Source organism: Vicugna pacos, chromosome 5 (genome assembly GCF_048564905.1).
Source record: "Vicugna pacos chromosome 5, VicPac4, whole genome shotgun sequence".
Classification (NCBI taxonomy): Eukaryota; Metazoa; Chordata; class Mammalia; order Artiodactyla; family Camelidae; genus Vicugna; species Vicugna pacos.
In genome coordinates this window covers 27,223,259-27,249,857 of record NC_132991.1, presented here as the reverse complement: position 1 = coordinate 27,249,857, position 26,599 = coordinate 27,223,259, and the positions used below count along the sequence as shown (strand labels likewise).

Here is a 26,599-nt window from a genome sequence, read left to right as displayed (position 1 = left end):
TGCGCCTGGTAATCCCACCCTCCCAGGATGGACGTAGGGCGCTGGGAGGAGCTGGCTGGCCTGGGTCCCACAGGCCTGACCGCCTTTAAGGCCTGGCCCACCCAGAGCACCCGAGCTGCTTCAGAGCATCCGACCTGCTTCAGAGCATCCGACCTGCTTCAGAGCATCCGAGCTTCCGGCCGGCGGAGCCCTCGCCTTTTACCAAGCGCCCGGGTGCAGGCCCACGTACCAATCTGGGCGGAGTGGGCCCTCCTGGCCATGTTCTTGGCCCGCACGGCCTCCTTGATGCGGTCCACCTCCTGCTGGTAGCGCTTGCGGTCCCGCATGGCGTTCTCCTTGGCCTCCTTGAGCGCGCTCTCCAGCGCCTTGACGCGCTCGGCCGTGGCGCGCAGCCGCTTCTCCAGCTTGGGCAGCTCGCAGCGCAGGTCTGCGTTGTCCCGGACCAGCTGGGGCGGGAGGGGACAGGCGGGGAGTTACCAGGTGGGGAGGCGGTGCGGCGGCAGGAGGAGCAGACCCACGGGGGCGGGGCGGACAGGGAAAGTCATAGGAGAGCAACTGGAACCACCCTCCACCCCTGCTAGGTCGTCTTGGAGAGTCTGTATGACTCTCTGTAAACCTCTGGGAGCACTAAAGGAGAATAGAAATCCCATACCCTGAGCCTCCAATTTGCCAAACACAGGATTCACGTATGCAAGGAAAGGGGGAGGGGATAGGATAAAATGAAAAGCCGTTTCTAGCCATAGGAAACTTTCAGGCTTGGGTAGGATTTACCCAAGGGTGGGGCGGGGGATGACGGGATTGGAGAAAATTGACTACTTGGACATTTTGCATGTGAAAGCTAAGAAATGTGAAGCCAGTTCAAAAGTGCTCAGTGAAAGGCATGTATGTTCTAGAGCTCTCTGGAGGCCCCCATCCAAGCAGAACACATTGTCTGCACCAGCCCTGGGTTTGGACCCCACTTTGCAACATATCCAGAGGCTAACTTGGGGTACTGCTCATTCTTTCATTATCTAAGACCGATAATTAAGAAGGAACAGATTCGTCCTGGGCTAAGAACAGGCTGAAGAGCCTGCTCTGTTACTGCCCGGCCATCTGACTGGGTGTGAGTCATTCAGCCACTACAAGTCTACATACTACATAACAGGACCGTTGTGGGAATCCAAGTGCATCAGGGAAAATTTTGAAAATCAGAAGGTGCAACGCAAAGGCTGAGCTACTGCTGAGCCCACATCTGTCTTCTTTACCCCTGTATCCCCATCCCGCACCAGCTCCACTGCCAGGCAGAGAACAGGTTTTTTAACAAATATTTGTTGAATTCATGAATGAAGTAATGAATTTCAGAGCCCTATTTCAAGTTCCCTGGCAGCTTCTGTTTTTCTATATTTCTCATCAACAATTTGCTTGAATGACTTCAACCCTGTTGAATCTGTCATCCACCGTTTGGAGAAAAATGTCATCATCGATAACGTTGAAGAGGATGTAACAAGTCAAAGAGAAATGACATCCCCTCGACCATGTGGTCCAAAAAGTTGGACCATTTTTTATCAGATCCCAAATCTTGAGGATCTGGGGAAAAGTCACGAACATTCCAGCATTTAAACAGAAAGTTTTGGACATGGTTGTTGCTCTCTGTCACTCTAGGCAAACTCCAGGGTGTCACAAGGACCTGAGACGATGCCCAAGAAACAGGGTGTCAGAGCTAAGAGGGGCCAGTGCTGCCCAGTTCTCCCACCTATGGGATGAGGCCACTCACTTCCTCTACGAGTCTGTTTCCTCACCTATAAGAATAAGGAGCTTGACCCAGCTCAGTGGTATCCACTTTGCACTCTGTGGACCCTTTGGGTCCACAAAGGGTCCTCAGAGGCATCATGGGAGACATGAGGCCAGATGGAGTACAAGGCAGGGACTGGAGGCAGGACAAAAAGACATGACTGAACATCCCACTGCCCAAACCCCAGAGAGCTCAAACTCTTTTCCTTCTACTTGGCTTCCACAAAAGAAAGTGTTTCATATATGAGAAGTCACTGAAGACTAAGAGTTCAAGGACCCTTCCAGTCCTGATGCTCCCTGGTTACGTACAGTCCTTTGTTTTTGTTTTTGTTTTGTTTTTTTTTTAGGGAGGTGGATAATTAGGGATTTTATTTATTTTAATGAAGGTACTGGGGATTGAACCCATAACCTTGTGTGCGCTAAGCATGCGCTCTACCACTGAGCTATACCCTCCCCTGACATACAGTCCTTTTCCCTTCCATATCAGAGCCTTCTCCCTCGCTGGGGACACACCCAGAGGGGCTTCTTTCCAGGAGAGAAAGAGAAAACAGAAGGAAGCGGACACAACCCTCCTACCTGTTTGTGAACCTTGGTGAGCTGCTCCAGATTGTTCTCCAGGAAGGAAATTTTCTGCTTCTGGGCAGCACTACCTCCTCCATCGTCGCTGTCCAGCTCCACACTCTGCATCAACACCAAGGAGTCAGCGGGACAGGCCTCCCCACTGCCCACCCTCAGCCCCGGCATCATGTGGACTGTCCTTTCTAAAGTTTCTTTTGGAAAAAAACTCCCCTATCTTTCTAAAGATCATTCTGAAACAGAGGTTTTAGAAGTGTAGACTCAACAATCTTTCCCAATTAATTTCCGTGACTGGTGGACAGCTGGGAACAAAAAACAAAAGACTTCAAATCTTCTTTTGAAGGATGCAGATTAGCTACAGTTCTCTTTGTGAGAAATGCCTCTCCCTTGCATGTAGGTAAATAGAGGCTTCTCTTTTCAAAAAAAAAAAAGTGTTCTGAAACTCATTAAGAAGAACTAAAATGAAAACATAAACCCAAGACCTAAATTTGGGTTCAAGACATCACGAGTTGATGTCAAACAAGGGAGATGACAAGTCACCAAGCTGTTGGCAAGTGTCTGTGGTCCCCCTGGGAAGTCTCGGTGGCCTCTCTTGTCCCTTCAGCATCCAAGTCCATGAAATTCCTTAATCAATCCATCTCAGACTAGTCACAGCATCCATGCACTGCGCTGGATCAACTCTTGAAATTTATCAGATCTTGGGATTAGCAAAAACGCTGTTCCCCCAGCACCACCACACTGAGTGGCCAGATAAGCTGGGAAATACATGTACAAACACATCCTGGAGTTCAGAAATGGCAAAGCATGCTTGTTTCATCTGATTCAAAGCGAGCATCACCCTTCTTTTTCTGAGAGGGGATGGCTATGTGAGCTTCTCAAACCCATGTCTCTTCGGTCTAAATCCGGACTTCTCAAACCCAGTAGAGGGCTTGTTAAAACACAGACTGCTGGGCCCCAGCCTCATCTCTGAGCCAGTGGATGTGGGGTGGGTGTGAGAATTTGCACATCTAGCAAGTCCCCAGGTGATGCTAGTGCTGCTGGCCAGGTGACTGCACTTTGAGAACCACTCGTCTAAGAATAGGTCCCTCTTAGAGAGTTCTGTACTGTGAAGTCCGGGAGTCTGATCTCAAGCTCCGTACCCTCCTTGGAGCACCTCCTTCCTCCGGCTGAGCTCTTTCAGCTCTTGTCATAACCTCTCTAGCCTGTCTCCACCACCTCTGCTCTGGCCTCTCTCTCCTCCCTGGTCTGCGTCCTCGGCATTTCCATTTTGATGATTGTGGTCACTACTGCCTGCCTGACCGCTGGCACTCAGGCCTTGAAATTTCCCATCATTCTCACCCTCTTTCCTTATTTTCATTTCTAGACCTCCAAACTCACTAGAAACGTGCTGTCGGGCGCCTTGCCCAATCCACGCTCTGACCCTCAGCTAGACACCCCCCTCACTGCTCAGCATCCTTTTTCTCATCCCTAGCAACCCCCCCCGACAGCTGCCTGAGCTCCTCTTGTCTCCAGGGGCCCCCCATTCTCTTCCTTCTTGCCCATCAGGGACCAGGCCTCCATGTTAAAAAAGGTCAAAGTTGTCGGACCCACTGTCATTACCTCTCTGTAAATGTCTCCATCTTGACTTCTTCTCCCCTCTGGGAGTGTGTCCCTTCCCTTTACCAAGCCTAACACTAAGCTTTAACTCTGTCCCTCTCAGACCCCACTCCATCAAACACCTCCTCTATTTTTCTTCTTTTAACATATTTCATCTCTTTTCCTTGGCTCCTTCACACAGATGCCCATGCGCACACTTTGCTTACACATTCCTTCCTTCCATCCTACCGTACCTCTGGGTATCCCCGCTGTTCCTCATCCATCGCTTTCAAACATATCCAAAGCACAGCCCCCTTGCTGCTGCCCCTGCTCCCTCCTCCCTCCTGACACCTCTGGGAGCTGTTGTGGGGTGGCAACGCCCCGAGATCACTGCCTGTGGCACCAGGACCAAAGAAGCTCAGGCTCAGGAGTCACACAGACCTAGCTTGCAATCCTATCCCTGGCTCTCCCCAGCTGGGTGATCTTGGGAGGTTGTCTAACCTCTGAGCCCCTCTCCACAGCTGCAAAACAGAACACTGAGACCCACTTGCATGGTTGCAAGACTCCAGATGTTAAAGTGCTTCATACACTCTGGACTGGCAGATCTCGCCCCTGACTTCCCCGCCCCCAAGGCCTTGGGGCTACGTGCTGTCTGGTGAGACCTCTCCAGCTTTTCCCCACCTCGCTCACAGAGGTTTTCAGGCTGCAACCAGATAAATATGTGTTCATTTAAAATGAAGGCCAAGGAAAGGATTATAACTTCCTTTTCCTAAGAAGGAAAAGTCAGATGGAAAAGTGTCCCCCAGTACTTTTTTCCCCTCGAGCAGATTCTTTTAATAATATTCTCTGGCATGAAATACTTAATTTTTAACCAGCTCCAATTTAAGCAAATGATATTTCAACTGAAAATGATTCTTTCCAGCCAACTCTTCTTTTCTTCTCAGTCCCATTCATCCAAACTAGAACTCACTTTTTTGACCCGGGCAGTCAGGTCCTGGACGAAGAGCTTCCGGAGGTTATGCAGAGTCTGCAGCTCTCGGGACTGGAAGAGAAGATTGTCAAAATGTACTTAAGTGCGGGACACACTGGCACCAGACCATCCACCCCGATGTAGCCACAAGGCTTGTAAGCTGCCAATAGAAGCCAGGGGGCCCCTCACTTCCTCAGACCCTCCTATCACACGTGTCTTCCCCCTCTGCCTCATTCCCGGGGGCACCCCAAGGACAGAGACTGAGAATTGAAACAATGAAGTGTAAACTAGAACAAAGCCTGCTCGTTTGCTGTTGTTTTAAAGAGACCCCCCACTTCCCTTCCTCAACCGCAAAAAATCAAAAGGTTTCTCATAAAAATTCCTAGCGGGCTGCGTTGTACCAGAATGGACTTCCCCCCAATTTATTGCGTACACATTATACAAAATGCCAACACGTTCACATGAAAGGTTGGCCACAATGTCTCCCACCCTCGCTGACCAGCATTTTTCATGTTTCTACACCCCTCCTGGCCCTGGTCCATGTGCTGCTTTGCTTCGCAGCACTGAGCTCATAGGGGAGGCGGGTGGGTGGACTTCCTACCTGTGTGACCCGGGACAACTTACCTACCCTTCGTGGGCCTCAGCTTTCTTATTTGTAACATGAGGATAAAAATAGTATTTGCCTCATAGTTGTTGTCAAGATTGATCGTATAAAACTCTTACAACGGTTTCTGGTACATAGTAAATGCTGGGTAAACATTAGCTACGATTAATTTATTGATGCTTCATATTTGAAAGCCAGCTGGCTTTTATTGTTTCCTTTTGTTATTATGTTATAACTTCCATGTAATTAACTTCGTAGGGGCATGTGTTTCTGCATTTCGGATTATTTCTACTAATGAATCCTTAGGAATTAGATTGCTAAAACAAAGGTCTGAGTCAGCTCTGGTGATCTCTGTTAACAAAGTTAGAAAACCCCAAAATTTCCTTCCATGTAAGTCTTCGAGCATTTACCATGGTACATATGACTAATTCCCTTCAAAATATTTCCCTACAAGGGAGAAGAAAGAGACACTCGCATTTATATTTTTCAATTAGCCTAAATAGATCTACTTGCACACAGAATGTGAAGAGATGCAGCTCATACAAGCTCACAGAAAAAAAGGAAGAAAGAGGCTATAAAGCCATGGAAACACTAAGTTTCTTGGAATAAAAGTTCTGTGTTAATTTAAGGTCTCATTCCTGGGCCCAATTCGTGATTCTGTGTTGAAATACAAAGCACCTTAAGTCGATTGCTTCCTCAGATGAGGCAAATTACTTTCTGCAGGAGGCCAAGCAGGTTCTGTGATTATGAGCTGCGTGCACGCAGAGCCTGGGCAGGGCTGAGCCACCAGCCAGCAGGTGCAGGGATGCAGCCCCACGCTCGGTGATGCCAGCACCGACATTCCACCTGCGTCCCCGGCCGGCGAGCTCCACCCCAGGCCCCCGCTCCCCGAGCCCGCCCTCCCGCTTCAGGGATTTTATTCCTGATTGTGCTGTAATCACGGTAAATACTTTCTGTGACAAACACCACTACCCCACAGGGACATGAAGAGACCTGGGTGCCTGGTCAAAGGGCCAGGTGTTTCCTCAGGACCAAACACCAAATAATACAGAGTCCTGAGTTTGGCGAGTTTCACTCATATCTGCTTGTTTTTAAGTAACTTCAACAAACAGTCTAGGAGAGGCAGTTCAAGACCCTGGAAGTAGGTGGTAAGCTGCACATGGATGTCGGGGCACCTGGCGCTGGCTTCCCAGGGCAACGGGCTCTCCATCGTGTTCATTATCGCTCCCTCGCCCGCCCCCACGCGCTTCCCTCCAGTCCTCCCGGCCCGGGCCGCTGCCCTCTGCATCAAAGCTCAGGGCTCCGCCTCCCGTCCCCGTGGACACCAGAGAGATGGGAACAGGAAGCCCAGCGAGGCCGCAGGAGGGGTCCGGCCCCAGAGCTCAGAGTGTCCTGCCAAAGCCAGGTGGCTGCCTGGGGCCCCAGAGCCGCCCCCCAGGGCCAGTCGGCTGTCCCCAGTGTTATCCCCTGGAGTGGGCTTCAGACTCCATCCCCGGATGGCAGGTTCCACCCCCGCCCGGCCCAGACACAGGCGGTATTGCAGGCCCGGAGCTAAGGAGGGCTCAGGAAGGGGAGAACAGTGATGCCTCTGAGGGGCACTTCCAGCTCAGGGAGAGCTCACGGGGAAGGCTGAGTGGACACACCCGCGTCTGAGATGGCACAGACTGGGGGCTTCCGTCTGGGGACTGAACGCGTACGTGCGTGATGTGTAAGGACACGAGGGAGAGCAGGAGAGGGGGCATAGGGCCAGGTCGGTGGGTCCGTCCCTGGGTGAGCATGTGTGGCAGGGGGTAGGTGGTGTGGATGTGAGGCGGGGGATGGGTGAGCAGGTGTGGGGAGGGAGGGAGGGAGGACCCATGGATCCGAGGAGGCGAGTGAGGAAAACGTGTTGTTCAATACGTATCCAAAAAGGCCAAAGCCCACACCCATGAGTGACTGTGGAAGAGAAAGTGTGCGAGCCTGGGAGAGTGAGCACACAGGTGAGTGTGTGAGCGGAGGTGAAGGAGTACATGGGAGAGGCTGCGGAGTGAGAGCGTGAATGCTCACCAGTGAGTGTGACCACACGGGCATGCACTGGGGAAACAGACTGGGAGAGTGTTTGCGAACGACGACATGAGGGTGCGAATGGGTGGGTGTGAGGCAGGATGAGAGCTGGGGATGAGCAAGTCTTTGAGACTGAGTGAGCAAAAGTGAGTGTGTGAGTGAGAACGTGTGGGTGGTCACTAGTGAGTGTGAATGTGTGTGTCAGCCTGTTACGGGGGTGTGTTCAGTGAGCGTAAGAACTTTGAGTGGATGGAACACAGGCATGAGAACGTGTGTGAGGCGCTGTGGGTGTGAGAGGAGGGGTGTAAGCCCTTGTGTGGAGGGTGTGAGCAAGTGTGGGGGTGTGAGAAAGAACAAGCGATTGTGCCCAAGTGTGGGTGAGACCGTGAGGGGGAGGTGAGGGGGGGTGTCTGGGTGAGGACGTGGAAGGCAGGTGTGCCAGGTGAGAGCGCTCATGGGTGGGGTGTCAGGGAAGAAGAGATACTGGAATATTTACCTTTGGCTGCTGGGAACACAGGAACATTTTAATGTTCCATATTTTCGTGAATTGTTGTAATGATCTGTGACTGTGGGTGTCACTTCACAGACAGAGCTGAAGCGGTTCCATGGCTTCCCTTCGGCTGCCCCCCCAGTCGCCCTGTCCACCGTCTTCTCCACTGTGCTTGAAAGGCCCAGCTGCCTTTGGACAGTCACCTCACTTCTGTCCTGAACGGCCTGTGCCCTCATCCCCAGCCTGGCTCTGAGGAGTAGCTAACACCGGCCTGGGAGCCAGGGTGCGGCCTGGGTCCAGCCCTGACCAACCACTTGCCTCCAGTCCGGGGTCACCGAGTTCCTGGAGCCAGGCTCAGTCCCACATAAGTTCACAGGACACATGAATGGAGTCAAAATGTATGGCTGCATCTCAACAACAGCTTCTCTCCCCCTTTGTCCTGTCATGTAAAATGACTAGACATGTTTTCACCAAATTGAGAGGCTATGTCGGGGTGGTCTGTCCTCAAACACAGGCTGTGTGGCACTTTGAAAGGCTCTTGAGAGCCCCCGGAGCCAGGCAGCCATCCTCCAGGGCAACTGAAACAGAAGTTGACCAGAGGAGACAAACCCAATGAATTTCGACGCAAGACAGAGAAAACCAACCGGGATTTCAAATAACGAGCCCTCTTCCAAAGGAAAGTGCACATGTCACTGCCCTGCCCCAAGCTCTGCAGGTCTTAGGGCCCCAACTGGCCTGTAGCCCCCTCTTGCCTTGACCTCTCTGTATCTACCTCCTGCCCCGCTCCTTCTCGTGGCCACAGCCACACTGCCCTCCCTGCTGACCCCCAACACATCAGACATGGGCTCACCTCAGGGCCTTGGCACGGCTGTTGCCTCTCCTGGAAGGCTCCTTCCCCAGGCATCCCCATGGCTCCCTCTTTCCCTTGCTTCAAGTTCCTGCTCAAATGTCACCTCCCCGTAAGGTCTCTCCCAACCAGTACCCTCTGCACTGTTTATAGCCATCTAACAGAGGTCATGATTTACTGCCTTATTGTTCGTTGTCTGTCTCCCCCAGGTGAAGGGCAGCTTCACCAGGGCCAGCATCTTATCTGCTGTGTATTGATGCATCCCAAGCACCTAGAAGAATGCCAGCCCTTAGTAGGTACTCAATAAATATCTCACATATCTCAATATCTCAGTAAGTAACTCATAACGTGCAGAGGCTGGAAAATTGCAGGCATTGATTTGAATTTAAATCTCAGTTGGGACTCCTTAGAGGTATATCCCTGAGGATGGCTGGATGGATGGATGGATGGTTAATTATTCTGTCAAGAGCTGTGGAATAAATTTTACAATTCTCACCTTTTCACATGAAGTTTTATGTTTAAAATGATACTCGAGAAAGGCGTGCACAGATTAAATTTTAGAAGAAACAAATTCAAAAGATCATAAACCAATCTGGTCTCTGAGACTAAAATGAGTTGGGAATCATGTCAACATACCACTGTCTCCTCCAGCCCTTTGAGGTCCTCTCTGGCTTGCTCCCTTTTATCATTGAGCAATCTGCAAAACAGAAAGCAATCGTGAACCACCAAAGGCGCACCCGAGGTTCCACAGATACCATCTGCATCTGCAGATAAATCAGCCAAACAAACCGACTCACACGAACGGCCATCGTCTGCTTTTAAATTGGCCCAACCCAACCTGAACATGTGGGCATCTGAATCACCAAAGGACACTGGTTACAGCCTCGCGCGCGCGCGCATGAGAGACAACAAGGGAAATATTTAAAGCACACTCACAAGAGCTTTTCCAGTTTCATTTCCCTCTCTTGGTCCTCTATTTTCAGCTTGTTATAATCAGAACTGAGCTTCTCCTGTTCCAGTTGCAGTTTCTGATTCAAACTGAAATTGAGAGGAAAAAGCAATACATTCCACAGCAGCCTGAAAGTCTGCGTCATCCGGCTAAAGACACGGTTCTGTTCCAACTCCATTAGTTCCGTGCAATAAAGACAGCAATTCTGGAGGGTTCTGAGGGATCAGAGAACAATCTCACAGCTTCCTCCATGCCCAAGTGAAAACTAATTTCTGGGAACATCTAAGAGGCATGAAACATAAGGCTTCATGAGTGTATTTATAGTTGGCTTATGCAAGAGCTTTGGGGGGGAAAATAATGAGATGGGAAAGGGGCCGACATTTTCAACACAGAGAGGTCCAGGGCCTGCTGCAAAAAGGAAACTCGCCATCTGGCTGGGGCATTTGGTCACCATTTCTATCAGACCAGTCGTTATAAAACCTTTCCCATGGCGATGCCTACGTGACTGTAGAGAAACAGATTATACACTGTCTGAAGGAAAATCCAGCATCTACGCGAAAGGCACAGGCAAGGAAACCACCCCCTCCCCATCAACTCACTCACAGACCCTCCATCTCTCTCGCCTTCCAGTTGAACATTCTGAGGGTGATTCATCAGAATAACAAATACGAAGTGCACTTAAAGGGGGACAGCACGACAGCCTGACCTGCAGGCAGGGTAGCATGGGGGTGGCCCAGAAGGAGGGGAGTGATGATGCTAAGTGCTCCCCTAGGTGGACTGTGTGCATAGAGCTCCGATCACACCATCTCCACTTTTGCTTTTCACAGGCAAATGTGCTGTGTGAGCAGCCCACACACACTGGGAGATCTGGATCAGCAGTCTGGAGAATTCAGCAGCTCCAGTCTGATTCCTATTTAGCACTGTGACCCTAAAGAAATCATTTAACCTTGCTTCCCGTATAGAAATCTGTTTCTTCATCTACAGAAACAGAGAGGAGTGAACCTTTAGTCTAGACCCGGGTTGAGGAGGAGAGGAGAGGAGGAGGGTGTCAGTGGATGGAACCATATTTCACTATAATTGGTTTTCTTTGTTTTCCTATGTCTTTTATTTGGGTCATTTAAAAACGTTGTTCTACAAAGAGGCTCAGAGATTGTTCCCAGGGACTCACTGTGCAGAAACATTAAGAATCCTCAGGAGAGGATCCTGAAGGCACCTCCCAGCTTGAGGACCTGTGCGGATGGGGCTGGAAGATGAGGGAGGAGGTCGTTACTGAGCTGAGGGCTCCTCAGCGGCTGCGACAGGACGGGAGGATGGCCTGGAGGGCGTGTCACCAGAGACCAGCTGCAATGATGCCATCCTGGCAAATGCCACAGGTCACAAGTACGGACAGACACACAACATCGTGGGTGCCGCAGAAGTGTGCCCAGGCGACCAGGTGGCTCTGAGCCGTCAGTGTGTGGGCAGGTGTTGGGGTGAGGAGGCAGCGGGGGCTGACGGTCTTCTCTGGAGTATTTATTAATCAGAACTCCTGAGTCAGGACCATTTCAGGGTTTTTTTTTTTCATACTTTCATAGGAACAGCATCCCCTGCTGCTGGGGCGTGTGTCTGCCTAGCTGAGTTACCAGCGTGCCCCTGCCCCTCGGGGACCAGGCAGGGCGGTGGGGCCTGCCTGCCACCATGGGAGCCCCTGGGGGCGAGGCTCCAGGTGGGAGAGCAGATGTCCAAAGCCTCGGAGCCCAGAGCCCGTGGGGCAGGGAGAGCAGACGCCTGGGCCGGAAGCCGCGTCCCTTCAGGCTGGCCCCGGCGCCACACACGCCCCCAAGCCCACAAGCCCCCGGGCCAACTCACTCCCGAATCTCATCGATGATTTTCTGCTTCTCCTCGATTTCGTCTCGGAGTCGGGACAGCTGCTTCTGATGAGCCTCCCGGTGGCTCTCCATCTGCTGTTCCAGTGCCTTCTGCAACCCAGGCCGGGAGAAGTGTGTCATCCACGCGTTGGCTCTCTGCCCACTCTGTGACATGCCCTAGGGCGCTACCTCCTACCCCATATCCCTCGGCTGTCAGATCCCCAAACCAGGGGTCCGCAGCACTCACTGGGGGTTCCCAGGGGTTACTAGGAAAACAAAACCCAAGTGTCTGTTACAGGACTGGGTGGGCCCTGGGGGCAAATTAGCCCATTTCTTGAGTCAAAGGTTGACCTTCTACGGCTCACCTGAGCCACACGGCTTCTCTAGTGAGATCAGTCAGAGGGCACGGACTTCTTACCACCTGGGGGACCTCAGACAAGCCATGGAACCTGTGTGAGCCATGGTACCTTCCCCACCTGTAAAATGTAGATAATCTCCCTGCCCACTGCACAGATTTATGGTGATGCTCAGAGGAGAACTTTCCACCAAAGCGATGTGAACCCAGGAGATGCCCCAAAAGGTGAGGCAGAGTTATCATGTCGGCTACACAGTGTCATGCATGGCGTTGTGCTAAATATGGGCTCACACCCAACGGGGCTCAGGGCTTGCCTAAAATTAATCAGAAGTTCTACATTCTCTCCTTTATCTCTTATTTTATCTACCTAAAAATCCTATTTCCCAATCATCTTTCCCACATCCTTTACTGTTTAAAATTAACCAAAAATAAAGATCTGTAAATTTAAATTTAAATTTGGGGCGTTTCTTTAAAAAGGAAGAGGGGAGAGATGTATCCTTCCATTCAAAGGAGATGAACGTTTCTACAGAAGTTGTGCGGAGCGGCCCACGCAGTGGCCGGAAGGTGGCGCTCGCTCCCGCTCGGTAGGGAACCGGGAGACAAGATGTACTAATGCAACATAACTACCACCCACAGACAACTCGGAGTTTTGGACACCTCCCCCTCCGTCTCCATCTGAGAACGGCTCTGAGGCTCAGCAGCGGCCAGCCCCACTCCCTCCTGGCCTGCCACACCCATCTCTGAAGGAGTCGGATCTTCCTAGACCAAGGAAACCCAGTGCAAACTTGGCCCGCTGGGCTCCGGGAAGGGGCCGCGAACATTACACACCTTCATCTCCTCGGCGTCCTGCAGCCGGGTCAGGTGCTCCTTTTCCTTATCCTGGAAGCTGACTTCGTGCATTTTTTCTGTTTTAAATTACAAAGGATGATTTAAGATTTGACTGGCAGGACTCACACACAAAAGTAAAAATTAAAAAACAAGCAGACAAAAAGAATGGGGTGAAACATCGTTATCTTACCAATTACAACCACAGTATAAAAGAACGTGCCTCCGAAGGAGGACTTCTGGCTTTTTAAAGCCAGGCTGATCTCTCCTGGGAGACTACCTACGTCCTCCTGGGAGAGAGACAGTTGGAGGGGAAGGGCTAACCTGGAGCGGTCGCTCTGGAACTGACCCGGCTGTGTCACCTCGCATCTCGGAGGATGGTTCCCGACCCGGCCTGGGGAGCCACTCTTGAAGCAGCGCACCTGAACGGCCTTGGTCGGGGATGACACACGCTGCCAATATTAGTGGCTTTTGGATTCGTGCCACTATTAAAGTTTCAGAAAGAGCTAATTTACCTCCCATGGGTAAGCTGTTTATTCTCTAAGAATCTGGAGCAGGAAAACAATCTAAGGATAAGCACAAAGAAAATAGAAATATAAAATAACACTCTCCAGGCTGAACAGGAAGGCTGAGCCCTGGGGGCAGGGCTGCTGGGGAGGGGGGGGCAGTCCCAGCCTAGTCCTGGTCTGTGGCCCTCCCCGAGCACAGAGGGCCCTGGGCAGCCTGAGGTTGGGGTGGGGGTGGGGGGTGGTGAGCGGAGGGAGCAAAAGGGTTTATGACAGTGACATTCAAGTCATTAAATGTTCTCTCTAATCCGTTCCATTTAATTTTAGCTCTTCGCTTTGATTTTATTTCCACTCAGTGGCACCCCTGCAGAAGCCATTTACCAGGGGGAAAAGTTCTTTTCCACATCAAGTTTTGGGTGGAGCATTCTATCCCAACAACCCTTACCACAGACGGGAAAACAAAGTCACGCCGGGGGTGGGTGTGTTCTCCTTGCTAATTTACCTTGGCATTTGAAAGAAAAGGTATTTACTGAGTGAATGACTGTATAACAGTGAAGGAAGTAAGAAAGGCTAACACCATCACCAGTCCTTTTACCCTATCAAAACCATTTTCCTTTCAAATATTACTTTGCAGGCCGTGGAACACAAGCTTCCATTGATTTTTAAATATTATAAACATAGTAAAGATAAAATTACACATTATGATGTTTAATCTAATGTACCGTAAGCATTGTTGCACAGCCTTCATGTACTTCATCTCTAAGATGAAAAACGTTTTTCTTTTAAACAGTATACCATAGTTCATTTAACTGTTGGACATGGCTTCCTCCCCATCCCCCACAACAAGTAATTCTGCAATGAATGTTTGAGATTTGAGGATCAAGGGTTATGAAAACTGTTACAATTATTAACATGTATTTTCAATATGCTTCCCAAGTAGACTGTCAGTTTCCACTGCAACTCATGATATAACAGGCGTGTTCCACCACAACATGTGCGTTCTTAATGCTGTTCTGCTTTCTGCATTTCTAGTCACTTCTCTTGCATTTCTACTATTTATTCATGTTTATTGAGTGTTTCCTGTGTGTGGGGTACTCCCCTCAGCAAAGGGGGTCAGGAGGCTTCCTGGGAAAGGAAGCACTTTTTCAAAGGATGGGGGATGCAGGTAAGCCATTAGTCAAGTTCAGATTTTATGTTAAGAGCAACGGGACACCAAGGAAGGGTCAGAGGCACGGGGTTGGGTGCAAGACAGAAGCTGACTGGGAGTAGCCCCTCGGGACGCAGCACAGTGGGCAGCCTAGAGCAGACTGGGGGTGGGACACTCGGGGGATGGATGGAGCCACCATTCTTAATCAGGATTAAGGACAGCAAGACAATGAAGACGGAGATGAGCCGAACCAGAGAAGCTTCTGGCAGGCTGAATGGACAGGCCTTGGAGACAGACTGGAGACAGGAGGTGAAGAAGGGAGAGGACTGTGACTCAGGCAGCAGGATGGACTGAGGTAAAGAAGGAAGAGGAGCAGACACGGGATGAGCGCAGTCATCTATCTTCTAGACGTTTCTCCCCCACCTTCCACCACTTATGCCATTGTTTTCAGTAGACCCAGAAATGCCTTAATTGAGCCAGATTCAACCTCCTGAGTCCGGCCAACTAGAAAGAGTCTGATTTAGGCCAAGAGCTTGCCACCTGCAAAGTGGTCGCTTACTTACCTTGGGCTCGGAGCTTGGCCAGCTCTTCACTGAGCGAGTCTTGGGACTCTTCCAGCTGCCTCCTCTTCTGTTCCATGTTCTGCATGTAGTCTGTCAGGGATTTGATCTTGGCTTCATGCTTTAAACAAGCAAACGGATAAAAGGGAGGAGTGAATGACTAGCAAGCAGTCATCCTGGCTTGCCTGTGACTGGCCGACGGGAAGGCACGATCAAGGAGGAGTTCTGGAGTCCTGGCACCCGAATGGTGTGTGTTATGCCCTTTGCTTGGGGTCTGGGGTCAAGACTAAGACGGTCCTCTTTTCTACAGGTGCTTCTCTGCTTCATCACCCACAGACACAGCTCGGGGCCAGGCCCTGCCTCACCGTCCACTTAGGTGAGACCCCAAAGCTCAAGTGGCCCTTCCTCCTCATAGAAAACAGCGTGTGCTGGAGAGAAAGGGGCTGGGAAAGTGTTAAAGCTGAGGGCTTCGCTCCTTGAACCTGCACCTCTGGATTTCGTCTTTGGAACTCAAATGCAATGTCTTTTCTTTTTCTGTCTCCCAAACACATTGATTCCTGTCTCAGAGACTCTGCATTTACCTTTTCTACTCCTCAGGAAGCACTCTCCGACACACTCCCAGACGTGGTCCTGGCTGGGTCCTTATCACTCAGGCCCCAACACTTTCCAGTAGCATCTAACTTCTACTTGATTTATCTGTTTTTTTACTTGTCAGCTCCATGAGGGTATGAAGTTCATAAATATGAATGAAGAGGATGAATGGGAGCTCGCAGACGGCACAGGGACAGCAGTCACTCCCAGGCAGATGGAAATACGCAGACACGCCCCCTCCAGATCTACAGCGTTCCCATTTAGGCAGGAAGACCCTGGAGACCAAATTCTAATCTAAAGAAATAGCCTCTGGGAAATGGGACTCCACTGGAGCAGTCATTTTATAAGAATAGTTTTTGGTGGTGAGGCTGTGTGTAAACAAAGGGGATAACAGCATGTTAGCTGGAAATGCTTTGTCAGACTCCTTAGATCATGTCAGCAAATAAGGAGCCAAGGTTTCTCTTACTTTCGAATCCCAGGCAATAATGATGGAATCTCTGGCTTTGTGGAAACTAGCAGAGTACAAAACAGCAGCAGTGGAAAACTGTATTTGCTGCTCAGGCACAAAGCACTGTTTAACTGTAACAGTTATTCTTTAACCCCAAACCATCCTAATATTCTTGATTCTGATTTCATGTACCCTAAATGAATGTCATTCTAAGATCTGAGCAACTGGGACCCCAGTCCTGGGCCCCCACTCCGAGCACCCAACTTGGGCAGTTGTCTGGCCGCACCCCACTCCACTGAACAAGGTTCATATGCCAAGGGAGCGTGCCACCTGGAACCTGCATGCCCTGCTCTACCACAGCGAGTCTGGGAACCTAGAGACTCCCTACCCCGATGGCCCTAAGGCCACCGCCAGGGCCAGCAGTGCTGCTTCCATCATCCACAGAGGGCGGCTGGCACAGTCACACACTTCCACCTTGCACAGAGATGGCAGAGGGACTTGCCTTGGACCTGGAGGCTGGTACATTCAGACAGAAGGAAAAACCTATAAGGGAGGCTGCAGACCATGGGGCCTCTGTTTTTGCTCCTGCCCTGGCCTCCAAATGTTGGGGATAGGGGGACGCAGAAACACATGCTGTCAGTGTCACAGGGGGTCTGGAAATCAGATTTGAGGTGTACTGTGCCCTAATGTTTAGCGTTTTCCTCTCAACTTTTATAAATTATAAAAATCTCAAATAGCAAAGCAAACCTAGAAAAAGGGGTATAAATTTCACCCATAAACCACTCTGATTTATCAATTTCTCCCTATATTCCTGGTCTTATCTGTATGAATGTATATTTCACCAAGCTGCAAGGCACAGCATAGAGCTATAACCCAGCATTTTCATTTTCACTTAACTTTATAGAATTATTCCTTCCAAATGGCTATGTTTATAAATTTTTATAGAAGCTGTATAATATTCTTCCATGTAACTTTATGTTACTAACATCTCAATAGATGTGTATATTTTATTTTATTATAATATAAGTAATAGTACACTCAACATCTTCCATATAAGCTCTAATATATATATACATATTTTAAAAATTTTTGCAGGGGAGGAGGTTATTAGGTTTATTTATTTATTTATTTTTAATGGAGGTACTGGGGACTGAACCCAGCACCTCATTGACGCTAAGCATGCGCTCTACCACTGAGCTATACCCTCCCCACTTAAGCTCTAATATTTTTATTCCACTTTGCAGGGAATGATAATACCATATGAAGTGAAAAATTTTCATTTTCATTAGCAGTGAAAAATACCATAAGTGAAATTACTGGACCGAAGTGTACCTACATTTTTATGGGTTTTGATTCCCAAGGTACTTTACAAAAGGACTGACTAAATCACACTTTTCTCAACAATGTATATAAATTTCACAATCACACACCAGCACTGAATAATCTTCCCAATATATTTTTGTTTATGATGTTATTTATAAAATGGAACCTTGACATTTAAATTTGCATCTCTTAGACCATGCTGGTAGGCGACAAGAAGGCTGGAGATGGTTCTGTGATTACATATTCCTATGTTTAAAAGCCTACAGAATGAAATATGCTTTTGTCTGTTTCCTCAGCATTATCTGATGCACCATGCCACGTGGGTATCTCTTTCCCCCAAATGACTTCAGCTGTTTTAATGCCTGGACTAAGGCATTCTGTGGACCACTTACAGAAGCCTCAAACCTGAACACCAAGCTCAGATACCAGTGGCAGACCTGAAATGAGGCTGCTGTTTCCCGAATCCACCTTACTAAAATGAAAATGCCATTCCAGTGGGAAGAAGAGCAGCTTTACTCACTGAGAAAATGAAATACAACCAGGGGAGACTTGAAAATCTCCTCAAGGCTTTGGTTGTGGTTTGAGTCCCAGCTCTGCCTTTCACTGGCTGTATGAGTTTGGACAGTATATTTAATCTTTCTAAGTCTCATTTTCCTTATCTGAAAAACAGGAACAATAATAAAACCTGCCCATCACGATTTTTGTTTTTAAAAAGATCAAGTGAGAGAATGCATGTAAAGTGCTTAGCACAGTATATGGTTCATTATAAACACTCAGTGGAATGCTACTTGCTACTAAGATTAATAATAGTAACGGTGGTGGTAGTTTCCGTTTTCCCATACTGAGTTGGACCTCTGGTAGAGGTTAAAAGATGAAGGAATGTTGCCTTCGCTGAGAGGAGGTTTAGATGCCACCCAATCCTGTCCATTCATTCTGCATCTCCATCTAGCCTACCTACCTACTTACCCATAGATAGCTAGATAAAGATGTACAGACACATCCCTTAAGAGAGACTGAAGGCAATTCATGTAACACACACAATAAAGCCCAGCCTTAAGAATCAGCCTGGGCTGTCACTGCCTGGGGAGGCCATGGACAAGTCTTATGTAGAGAAAAGTCCCCACCAGCCCCACCAGTAAGAGTGTGGAGCAGGCCGACTTCCAGAGGACAAGGGTGTGAAACGAGGAGGAGAGAGGTGACCCACCTGCGAGATGAGCAGCTGGCAGGCTGCCAGCTCGCGCTCGCTGGCGTTCATCTTCCTGTTGGAGTCCATCTGGGCGCTCTCCAGCTGTTTGCTGCGGTTCACCAGGGACTTGACCTCCGACTTCATCTTGCTGATGTACAGGCGGGCCATGGTGAATTCCTCTTCAATGACTCCGTTCACATCTGCCAACTGAGCACAGGAGGGAACACGCTCAACTATACCTACAACTTTCAGAACTTCGTGGGGCCCCTGAAACCTGTCCGTGGAGCCTCAAGATGCCTGTGGATTTCTGAGGATGAATCTCTAATTATAGGACCACACGCTGAAATGATTTCTAAAAAATACTGTATGTTCAACCCCAAGTTCTCTGGAACCTCAGGTAAAACTCTCAGTTAAAAACCTCTACTGAGGTTAATCTTCAACTAACCAAGCTTTTTATTTCAATTGCTTTTTAGCATAAAAGATATGATACCAGAAGAAAAAGACACTGAAATTTTAAAAAGTGACAGCTTTGAAGAGGGGTTCCATTCAATGTTTTATACCTTCCATTTCTAGAAGGGCAGTGAGGCCCAGTGGTCCTAAAGGTGACTCTGAGGCCCTGTAAGAAGTCAGGTAAAACTTCAATGGTTTTCTCTCTAGTCTGCTACTCCGAGAGACAAGTAGCTTGAACGTGTTTCTATAAGCAAGGGTTGAAATAAAAAGGATTTTCTATAGTCCTTGAGTAAACAAAAACAAGAATCTAAGTGCTATTACCAAAAGCCCCTCCAGAGGAAAGTTTTCCTGCATGACTTCTCGTTGCTACCAATCTGTTCCCTGCCTCGATGCACCTGCCCCTTCCAAGCACACAGGAATCTAGGGTAACAGTCTAAAGCCACCTTTAGAAGAAAAGATTCCGACAACCGGCATTCCCACATGACCTCACGTTTGTTGTCTAATTTTCAGAGCTCTACTCGAAACAGAAAGCTGCAGTGAGACGCTTGGACTAGAAACCCACATTTCCTGAGGCAAACGCGGTCTCGAAGGGCAACTGACCACATGAGCAAAGTAGCTATGTGCATATTTTGTTTAACCACCAGAGGGCACCCTAGCACCTCAGGAGAAAACAACAGCCCATGAACGGAGGCTAAACTTGGTTCTAAGACGATGATTCCAACTATGGTTTTTTGATGCTCCACAGTATACTCTATCTGCCCACTTTTGTCATTATTGCCATCATTAACTCATCGTATGACTATTTTTTCAGTAAACATGGAGCTAGGGACATGGGATCGTGTATCAACCCTGAAAATTGGTAGCAGATAAGAAGTATACTAGGCAGTACTGAGTGCCTGGAACTTGGTGTCTACCTTCCCCTAAGAACTCCACAACAGTATCTACCCAATGACTCCAGTGTCAGTCAACACAATGCAGGATCCATGGTACCAGCAGGAACTTCTTCAAGTATCAACTTCCGACTGCACCTTACTTTAATGAAGGTTCTTGCAGATTGGTGACATTTCTGACTGCCAGCAGTTTGCCTAGCAACACCCCATCCTCATTATATTCCTCTTATAGTCCAAGAGCACAGAGATAACAGCTGAGAGAAGCCCTCAGTCTTTAAGCCCAGTTTTGTTCTTTTGCCTGTGTGATTGGTCCGATGTGAAACAGAGATGACAAACTTGCTCTTTAGCCCGACCAGGTGTGCCCTGTATACTGTCTTTCTGTAAAAAGGATAAGGGGACATCCATCTCTTTCATGTGAAATTCACAACCTACACCAGCTCCTGGTGAGAAAACATTGCTGAACCAAGAGGTGGGCATCCTGGGAAGAAAACAAACACCTCCTCATTTCCTTCTCTAAGGTGTTTCTCAGATGAGGAAGGACATTGTGGGTTCTACGCCCAGATCCCATGTGAACTGGGGAAGAGAAAAAAAAATTTACAATAATGGGCTTCCTCCAAACTGGGAGCTGGATATTTCTTACAAACCAAACTAACTTCTAAAGTCTACTCTTGTCCTAAAAGGAGATTTTGAATCTATGCCTGATAGGGGGGAAAAAACCCTCCAAACAAATGGTTTTAACTGTAAGGTTTCTTACCACTTGAGAATTCATATAGTTTAGTCATGCAAGTGCCAAGTTTTCAGTAATTCCAGCACACTGTTGTTTCGAAGGGAAGAGTCAGAGTTTGCTGCTGCAGTATCATTTTATAACCTCCCCTGGGTCTGACAATGACTCCAAAGTACGTCAGTAGACTGTGAGGTCCAGTCTGGATGACTGACTCAGGAAAGAAAGGCTGCCTCCAAAGGCAGAGGCTGCTTCCCCCTCCATCTGCTTGTATAGGAGGAGCCCCCCACCCCCACCCCACGTGTCTAGAGCACGGAGCAGCTATCCAAGGCCTATTTCCAGGCCAGGTAAAAGCTAAGTGAGGTGACTGTTCATATCCTAAGACCTAAAAGTCATAGTGGGACTTAAAAAGTCCTTTTTTAATATACTCCCAAGTTGTCAGTTTTATTTACAAGCGCAGTGCAAAGCTAAGGTACGATGCAGTTGCTTCCAAGAGCTTGAGGGGCAGGAGGGGACTGAAGAAGCAAGCCCTCCTGGGGTGGGGACCTCAGCCACCTTTCTGGCTGGGGCTGGACCTCAGACCCAAGCCCCAACAGGCCCAAGGCTGAGTGGGAGAAGCTGGTGGGAATGGAGCGGTCAGTGATGAGGGTTGACTTCAGGCCCAGGATCTGGGGCAGTTTTATCTGCACTTCTGGCCCAGGCACGGCCAGGTCCGTGATGGAGCCAGGGCCCAGGGACTCTGTCACCTGCTTGAACCTCTTCACCTCCACCTCAGCCAGACCTGAGGTGGAAAGAAAATCAGGCAGCTAATCCAATCTGTTTCGTTTACTTGACCTCGACTTTCTATTCTGCTTGTGGCTGGGTATCTAGAATCTTTGTTTTAAGCAAAGACCAGTGACATCAGACCATGAAAAGAAGGAGGCTCACTAATAAAACTGGATGAAGTCAACACTCGGCTTATCTTGTCATTCGCTGGGCTCATCTGGTTGTGTTGACTTAGAGTATTGCCTGGACTCTGAGAGTGTTTCAAGACATGACTGAGCTGGAGACACAGACTCTTCTGTTTCCTTTCCTTTCAGGCCGTCAGATCTGAGGACTGAGGGAGCCTCCAACAGTCGTCTCCTCTCACCACAGAGCGCTGCCAGCAGGCCCCTTGTAGGAACCGAATAGGATTTTAGGGACAAAAGTATAAGATGACCAAAACAGATTTCCTTGATCTGCTCATTTCTTTAGATTAAAAGAATTATACCAATTGAATACTCATAACCAATAAGAAAAGCATCTGCACCCACGACAGATCTGAGAACTGTACGGGTAACTCATGCAATCCCTGAGCTGACAACCTTCAAGATAATCTGGGCTCATCTCATCATTTTACAGACTAGGAAAATGAAACCCCGAGAAGTGAAGTAACTAGCCCAAAGTCACATAATTCCTCCCCTATGGCTGTCATTGCCCTGATGATTACATCATTTAAAAAAACCTAGAATGATTTAAGAATATGATGCTATATAAATGAAAGTTATCAATGAAATTAACTAGTTATCAATGAAATTAACTAGGGCAGCCAATTTCTAGAATCCAAAAATATCTTTAAAACACTGAATGTATTTAAATATAACCTCCATCATACTTCAGATTCCCAAAGGGAAGGACTCTCTTTTTTTAATGCTGAAGCACCCAGACACTCCTTGATTTCATTAGCATTTTTCATCATCTCTATTTTAGAACTTAGCATAAAAATATCTTCCTTTATCGTTAGCAGCAGCGTGCCAACTTCCCATAAATCAACGCCGCCTTCACACTGCAAGGGCCATTTAATCATCCCGACCTCAGAAGTTTATAGCTCAACACCAACATATGCTTCTAAAAATAAGTCCTCAAATATAAAATCACCAAGCTGGAACTTAACAGGGTTAATCTTATAGCATCTGAGAACTCCATACTAAAATTAGGTTCATTTGCAAAGATTCATGAAATATTCAGTTACAATAAATGTTCCATGAAAGAATGATTAGGTTTACAAGAGGTCATATACTCTAAGCCTAGATCTGTTATACCATCGAAGAAGGGCTTTCCATGTTTCTCAGAAATGTCCATGAACAAAAGTAATTTGGGGAAGCTTTTCTAGACTCTAACAGTCCCAATTCAAAACCTGAGTGTTACCACAAAGCAGAATGACGTAGAATTTGGCCAAAGGGCTAGACTCCAAGAATTTGGTTTTAGGGACCTGTGAGGTAGAAGTTGAGCACAGTGACACTATTCCACACGCATTTAATCGGTGGCTACTCTACAGAAGGTGCTGGATTATTACAGAGCACAGTTATCAAAACAGAGTGGAACTGGCATAAATATTAGATCACTGAAATAGACTATGGAAATCACCCCCCACATTTTTGGAGGTGGCAGGTATGCTGATCATCTTGTATGGTGATGGCTCTGTGAGGGTATACAAGTGTCAATACTTCTCCAACTGTAAATATGTGCCACTTATTTTATGTCAGTTATACTTCCATAAAGCTACTTTTTTAATGTCTCCATCTTACTTTCCAATTGTGGCAAATTGTTAACTGTTCTTGGCCGACAACATCGTTGCTCTCTTCTTCCTCTATTCCTAATTCAGGGACAACTTGATGCCACGCTTTTTCTTATAGCCTTGCCATCAATGGCACCAATGTGCACCACCCCCAGGGGTTCATCACGGTTGGTTAAAGCCCACTATAGGAATACTGTTTCCCTTTGCTTTCCCAGCTTCCCTTGCACTTTGGGGTGATCCTATGGTTCCCTTCGGGATGAAAGCTGGCTGCCTTTGCAGCGCATCTGCCTTGGATGTAGTAGGTGGGGATGTGATGGTTGACGCTACAGAAGCTATCTTGTAACCACGAGACAAAAATCTACAGATGCAAAAAGGTAAAAGGCTGAGGAAAGTAAAAAGAAAACAAAGGTCTGGATCCTTGACATTGATGAGACACTGCCCTGAACCAAAATTTGCTTCTAAAACTTGAAGAAGCATATGATTGAACTGGGAAATCTTGCTGAAATGCAGACTCTAATTAAGTAGGTCTGAGGTGGGCCTGAGAGTCTATATTTCTAACAGGTTCCCTGGTAATGCAGATCACAACCTGAATAACACGGTTCTAGACTTCTCATATTGTGAATAATTAAATGCAGCTTTATTTTTTTTATGCCACTGTTAGAATCCTATTACTTTCAGCTAAAAGCTTTCCTAATTGGTCAGGAAATTTTCACTCTGTTGGATTCCCATAGAAAAGGAGAAACACATTTCTGAGGCTAGAACCTTTGCTTAATCTATCCAATTCCAAACCTCTGTGACACTGGCATGCAAGTTTCAGGAATAAACCAACTTACATGAGGGCTAACTAAGATTTGAGGACATTTCCTATATTTGAAAGGTGAGGTTTTTTTCTTCTCCTCCTAACCAGACAATCATTCATTTAGCCATTCGTTCAATCATTCAAATATTTACTAAGCACATGGCAGATACAAAGCACTGTGCTAAGCATTAGGACACGTGGGAAAATAAACTCTGCGTGCTTAGAACCACGCCGTTATAAGAGCAGGTAGAGAGGATGGAAGAAGGGCCGGCTTACCGTCTTCACATCATTGGTGCCAATTATTCCTCCGATCTCCCCCAGATCCTTCAACAGCAAGTTCAGGATCTCGGTAGCCCTCTTCTTCTGGTGATTGCTAAGCTCCTGCAGCTGGCTCAGCTCTCGCTGTGTGGTTGTCAGTGTCGTCTGAAAAGCACATTTTCACAACAAATTAAAACGGTTGCCGTTCGATTTCATACACACAGCACTGCAGAGAGTAACAACATAATGTGGGATGGAGTTCTTTTATCATTTCATGTGATTTCAACCCAAGAGTCCTTTTAAGTCAGACCACGGTACAGCACTGCACTCTCTGATAAGAGGAACCTGTCTTGGCCTGATCTGTCGTAAGTCTGCATCTCAGATGACGATTTCCAGGTCAGTGAAATAAGTTATTAAAAATAAATAAAACCCAAAAGGAGTCCTTAGGTTCATAATGCATAACTGCATCTTCCTACCTACTGGATGCCCTGTTTCAGTCCACGTTCCCTAAACATACCTGCAAACACCCCCGTCTCTGCTTTCAAACAAATCTGTTCCCTGGGACCACTTCCAAATGCCCATCTGACTTCGTAATACGTGGGTCTGGAAGGTCCAGAGGGACATTAATGAGTTTAGAAAACAACCTAGAAAAAGCCTTCTCATCTTCACAGCGAAGCTGAACTGGACACCCTTCACCTCTTTTCAAAATGAGTCCAGTGCAACAAGCAATGGCTTCTTAATACACAGCAGAAGCTCCATTTTCTTGTCAGGCATTAACAAATCCATCTCTTTCCCATCCTTCATGTATGTCACCACAATGTACACATTTTAAACTAACTTAATGAACTCTCAACATAACAGAACAGCCATCTTTTGGTGTCTTGGTATTAACTCAGCCAACAAAGACAATAATTTTCCTACATAATGGAGTCATAGCGGTTAATGCAAAGACATCTATGTATTTCTTCCACATGCAGCTTTTTTACTAGAGCACTTATTTAATGATCTGACTACAAACAGTACTCTAAACCAGTCTGGTAATATTTTGGTTTGTCAGGAAATAAGAATTGTATTATGGAAAATGTTTCACTGTTTCAGGACGCAAATAACACCAAGGGCTGGTAAAGAATCCTGTAGGAAACAGGAAGCAGAGAAAAATCTAAGACTTCTTTCCTACGTGACTCCTGGTATGTTTTTGTTTGTTTTCGCTTTTATTTTGGCATTGCCAGTGCTTATTTCATTTTGTTTTTAAAATGCAAAGACGCAGTAGTTCCCATCTTGGGAAGCTATTAGGAAGTCTTCCTGCATACAGCTGAATGTATGGAATAAGGAGCATTTTCCATCAGCTCTACGGTCAGCAGATCAGAGCTTTGCTGCACCATCTGCTGCTCCTCCTCGCCCAGGAGGACTGGATGTTTTCCACGAAACAGGCTGGGCACAATCCCATGATACCAGGCCATCGGGCTGAGGTGCCAAGGGCAGCTGGTTTCAGCCCCTCAGCGTCCCACCACCCATTTTCCAAGAAGAGAAAGACAAAATGGACACATCCTACCACCAGCCACCTCACCAAATGCTCACTGGCCCCCTGCCACTAGCTCACTGTGCAGAACCTGCAGCATCGTTCCCTGGGAGAATCTGGAAACCAGGAAACGTGCAGACGGAAGCACTGGCTGAAAACAGAACAACAAACAAACCAGGACAGCTGGGTCCTAGGCAAGGACAACAAGCTGCGGGGAAGGGATGGATGGCACCCAGAAGGGTGCAAACAAGGAGACTGCAATCCATACATTCCACCGGCCCCCACTCTCCCCTGGTAACACATTTTGAGATTTACTGGTCAATACTGCAGCATATGCACAGGTCTGTGCTAAATGCCCTATGTAAACCGTCACTAATTCTCAGACGCTGAAAGGAGCATGCTATTATTGCCATTTTTACAGATAAGGAAATGAACACTCAAGTTTAAATGTCTCGATGAAGGCCTAATGGTTGTAAAGTCAAATTTTTAACTAGCATTTTTCTGGCTCCAAAGTCCGTGCTCTCTTGACTGTCCTACGAGGCACTCCTGCTGGTGTTATGCATCCCCGAGACGTAAGGCAGTTCTGACGTGCAGGACGGGGACGAGTGGACAAAAGCCACTCCCCCAAAGTATTTCAGTTATTGGAGGATTTCAAAGAATGTGTCTATGCCTAAAACTGAAAAACCACCCAGCCAACTGCCTTCCTATACAGTGTTGGTCAGCAACATCCATATAGCGGGGAGAGTACAGCTCAGTAGTAGAGTGCGTGCGCAGCATGCATGAGGTCGTGGGTTCAATCCCCGGTACTTCCATG

General features: G+C 47.8%; 1 protein-coding gene across 1 annotated transcript in view; it reads right to left on the bottom strand.

Annotated features, from left to right (window-relative positions):
- KIF5C (kinesin family member 5C) overlaps window positions 1-26,599 on the bottom strand; it is a 147,372-nt gene that overhangs the window by 15,241 nt on the left and 105,532 nt on the right. Inside the window, exons 15-24 of the mRNA XM_006196147.4 lie at window positions 24,285-24,431; window positions 18,631-18,819; window positions 15,068-15,185; window positions 12,855-12,931; window positions 11,673-11,782; window positions 9,812-9,913; window positions 9,512-9,572; window positions 4,892-4,963; window positions 2,347-2,451; window positions 230-446 (exon numbers count right to left, since the gene is read on the bottom strand). Coding sequence (XP_006196209.1) covers window positions 230-446; window positions 2,347-2,451; window positions 4,892-4,963; window positions 9,512-9,572; window positions 9,812-9,913; window positions 11,673-11,782; window positions 12,855-12,931; window positions 15,068-15,185; window positions 18,631-18,819; window positions 24,285-24,431 — 1,198 coding nt within the window. The remainder of the gene's footprint in view (window positions 1-229; window positions 447-2,346; window positions 2,452-4,891; window positions 4,964-9,511; window positions 9,573-9,811; window positions 9,914-11,672; window positions 11,783-12,854; window positions 12,932-15,067; window positions 15,186-18,630; window positions 18,820-24,284; window positions 24,432-26,599) is intronic.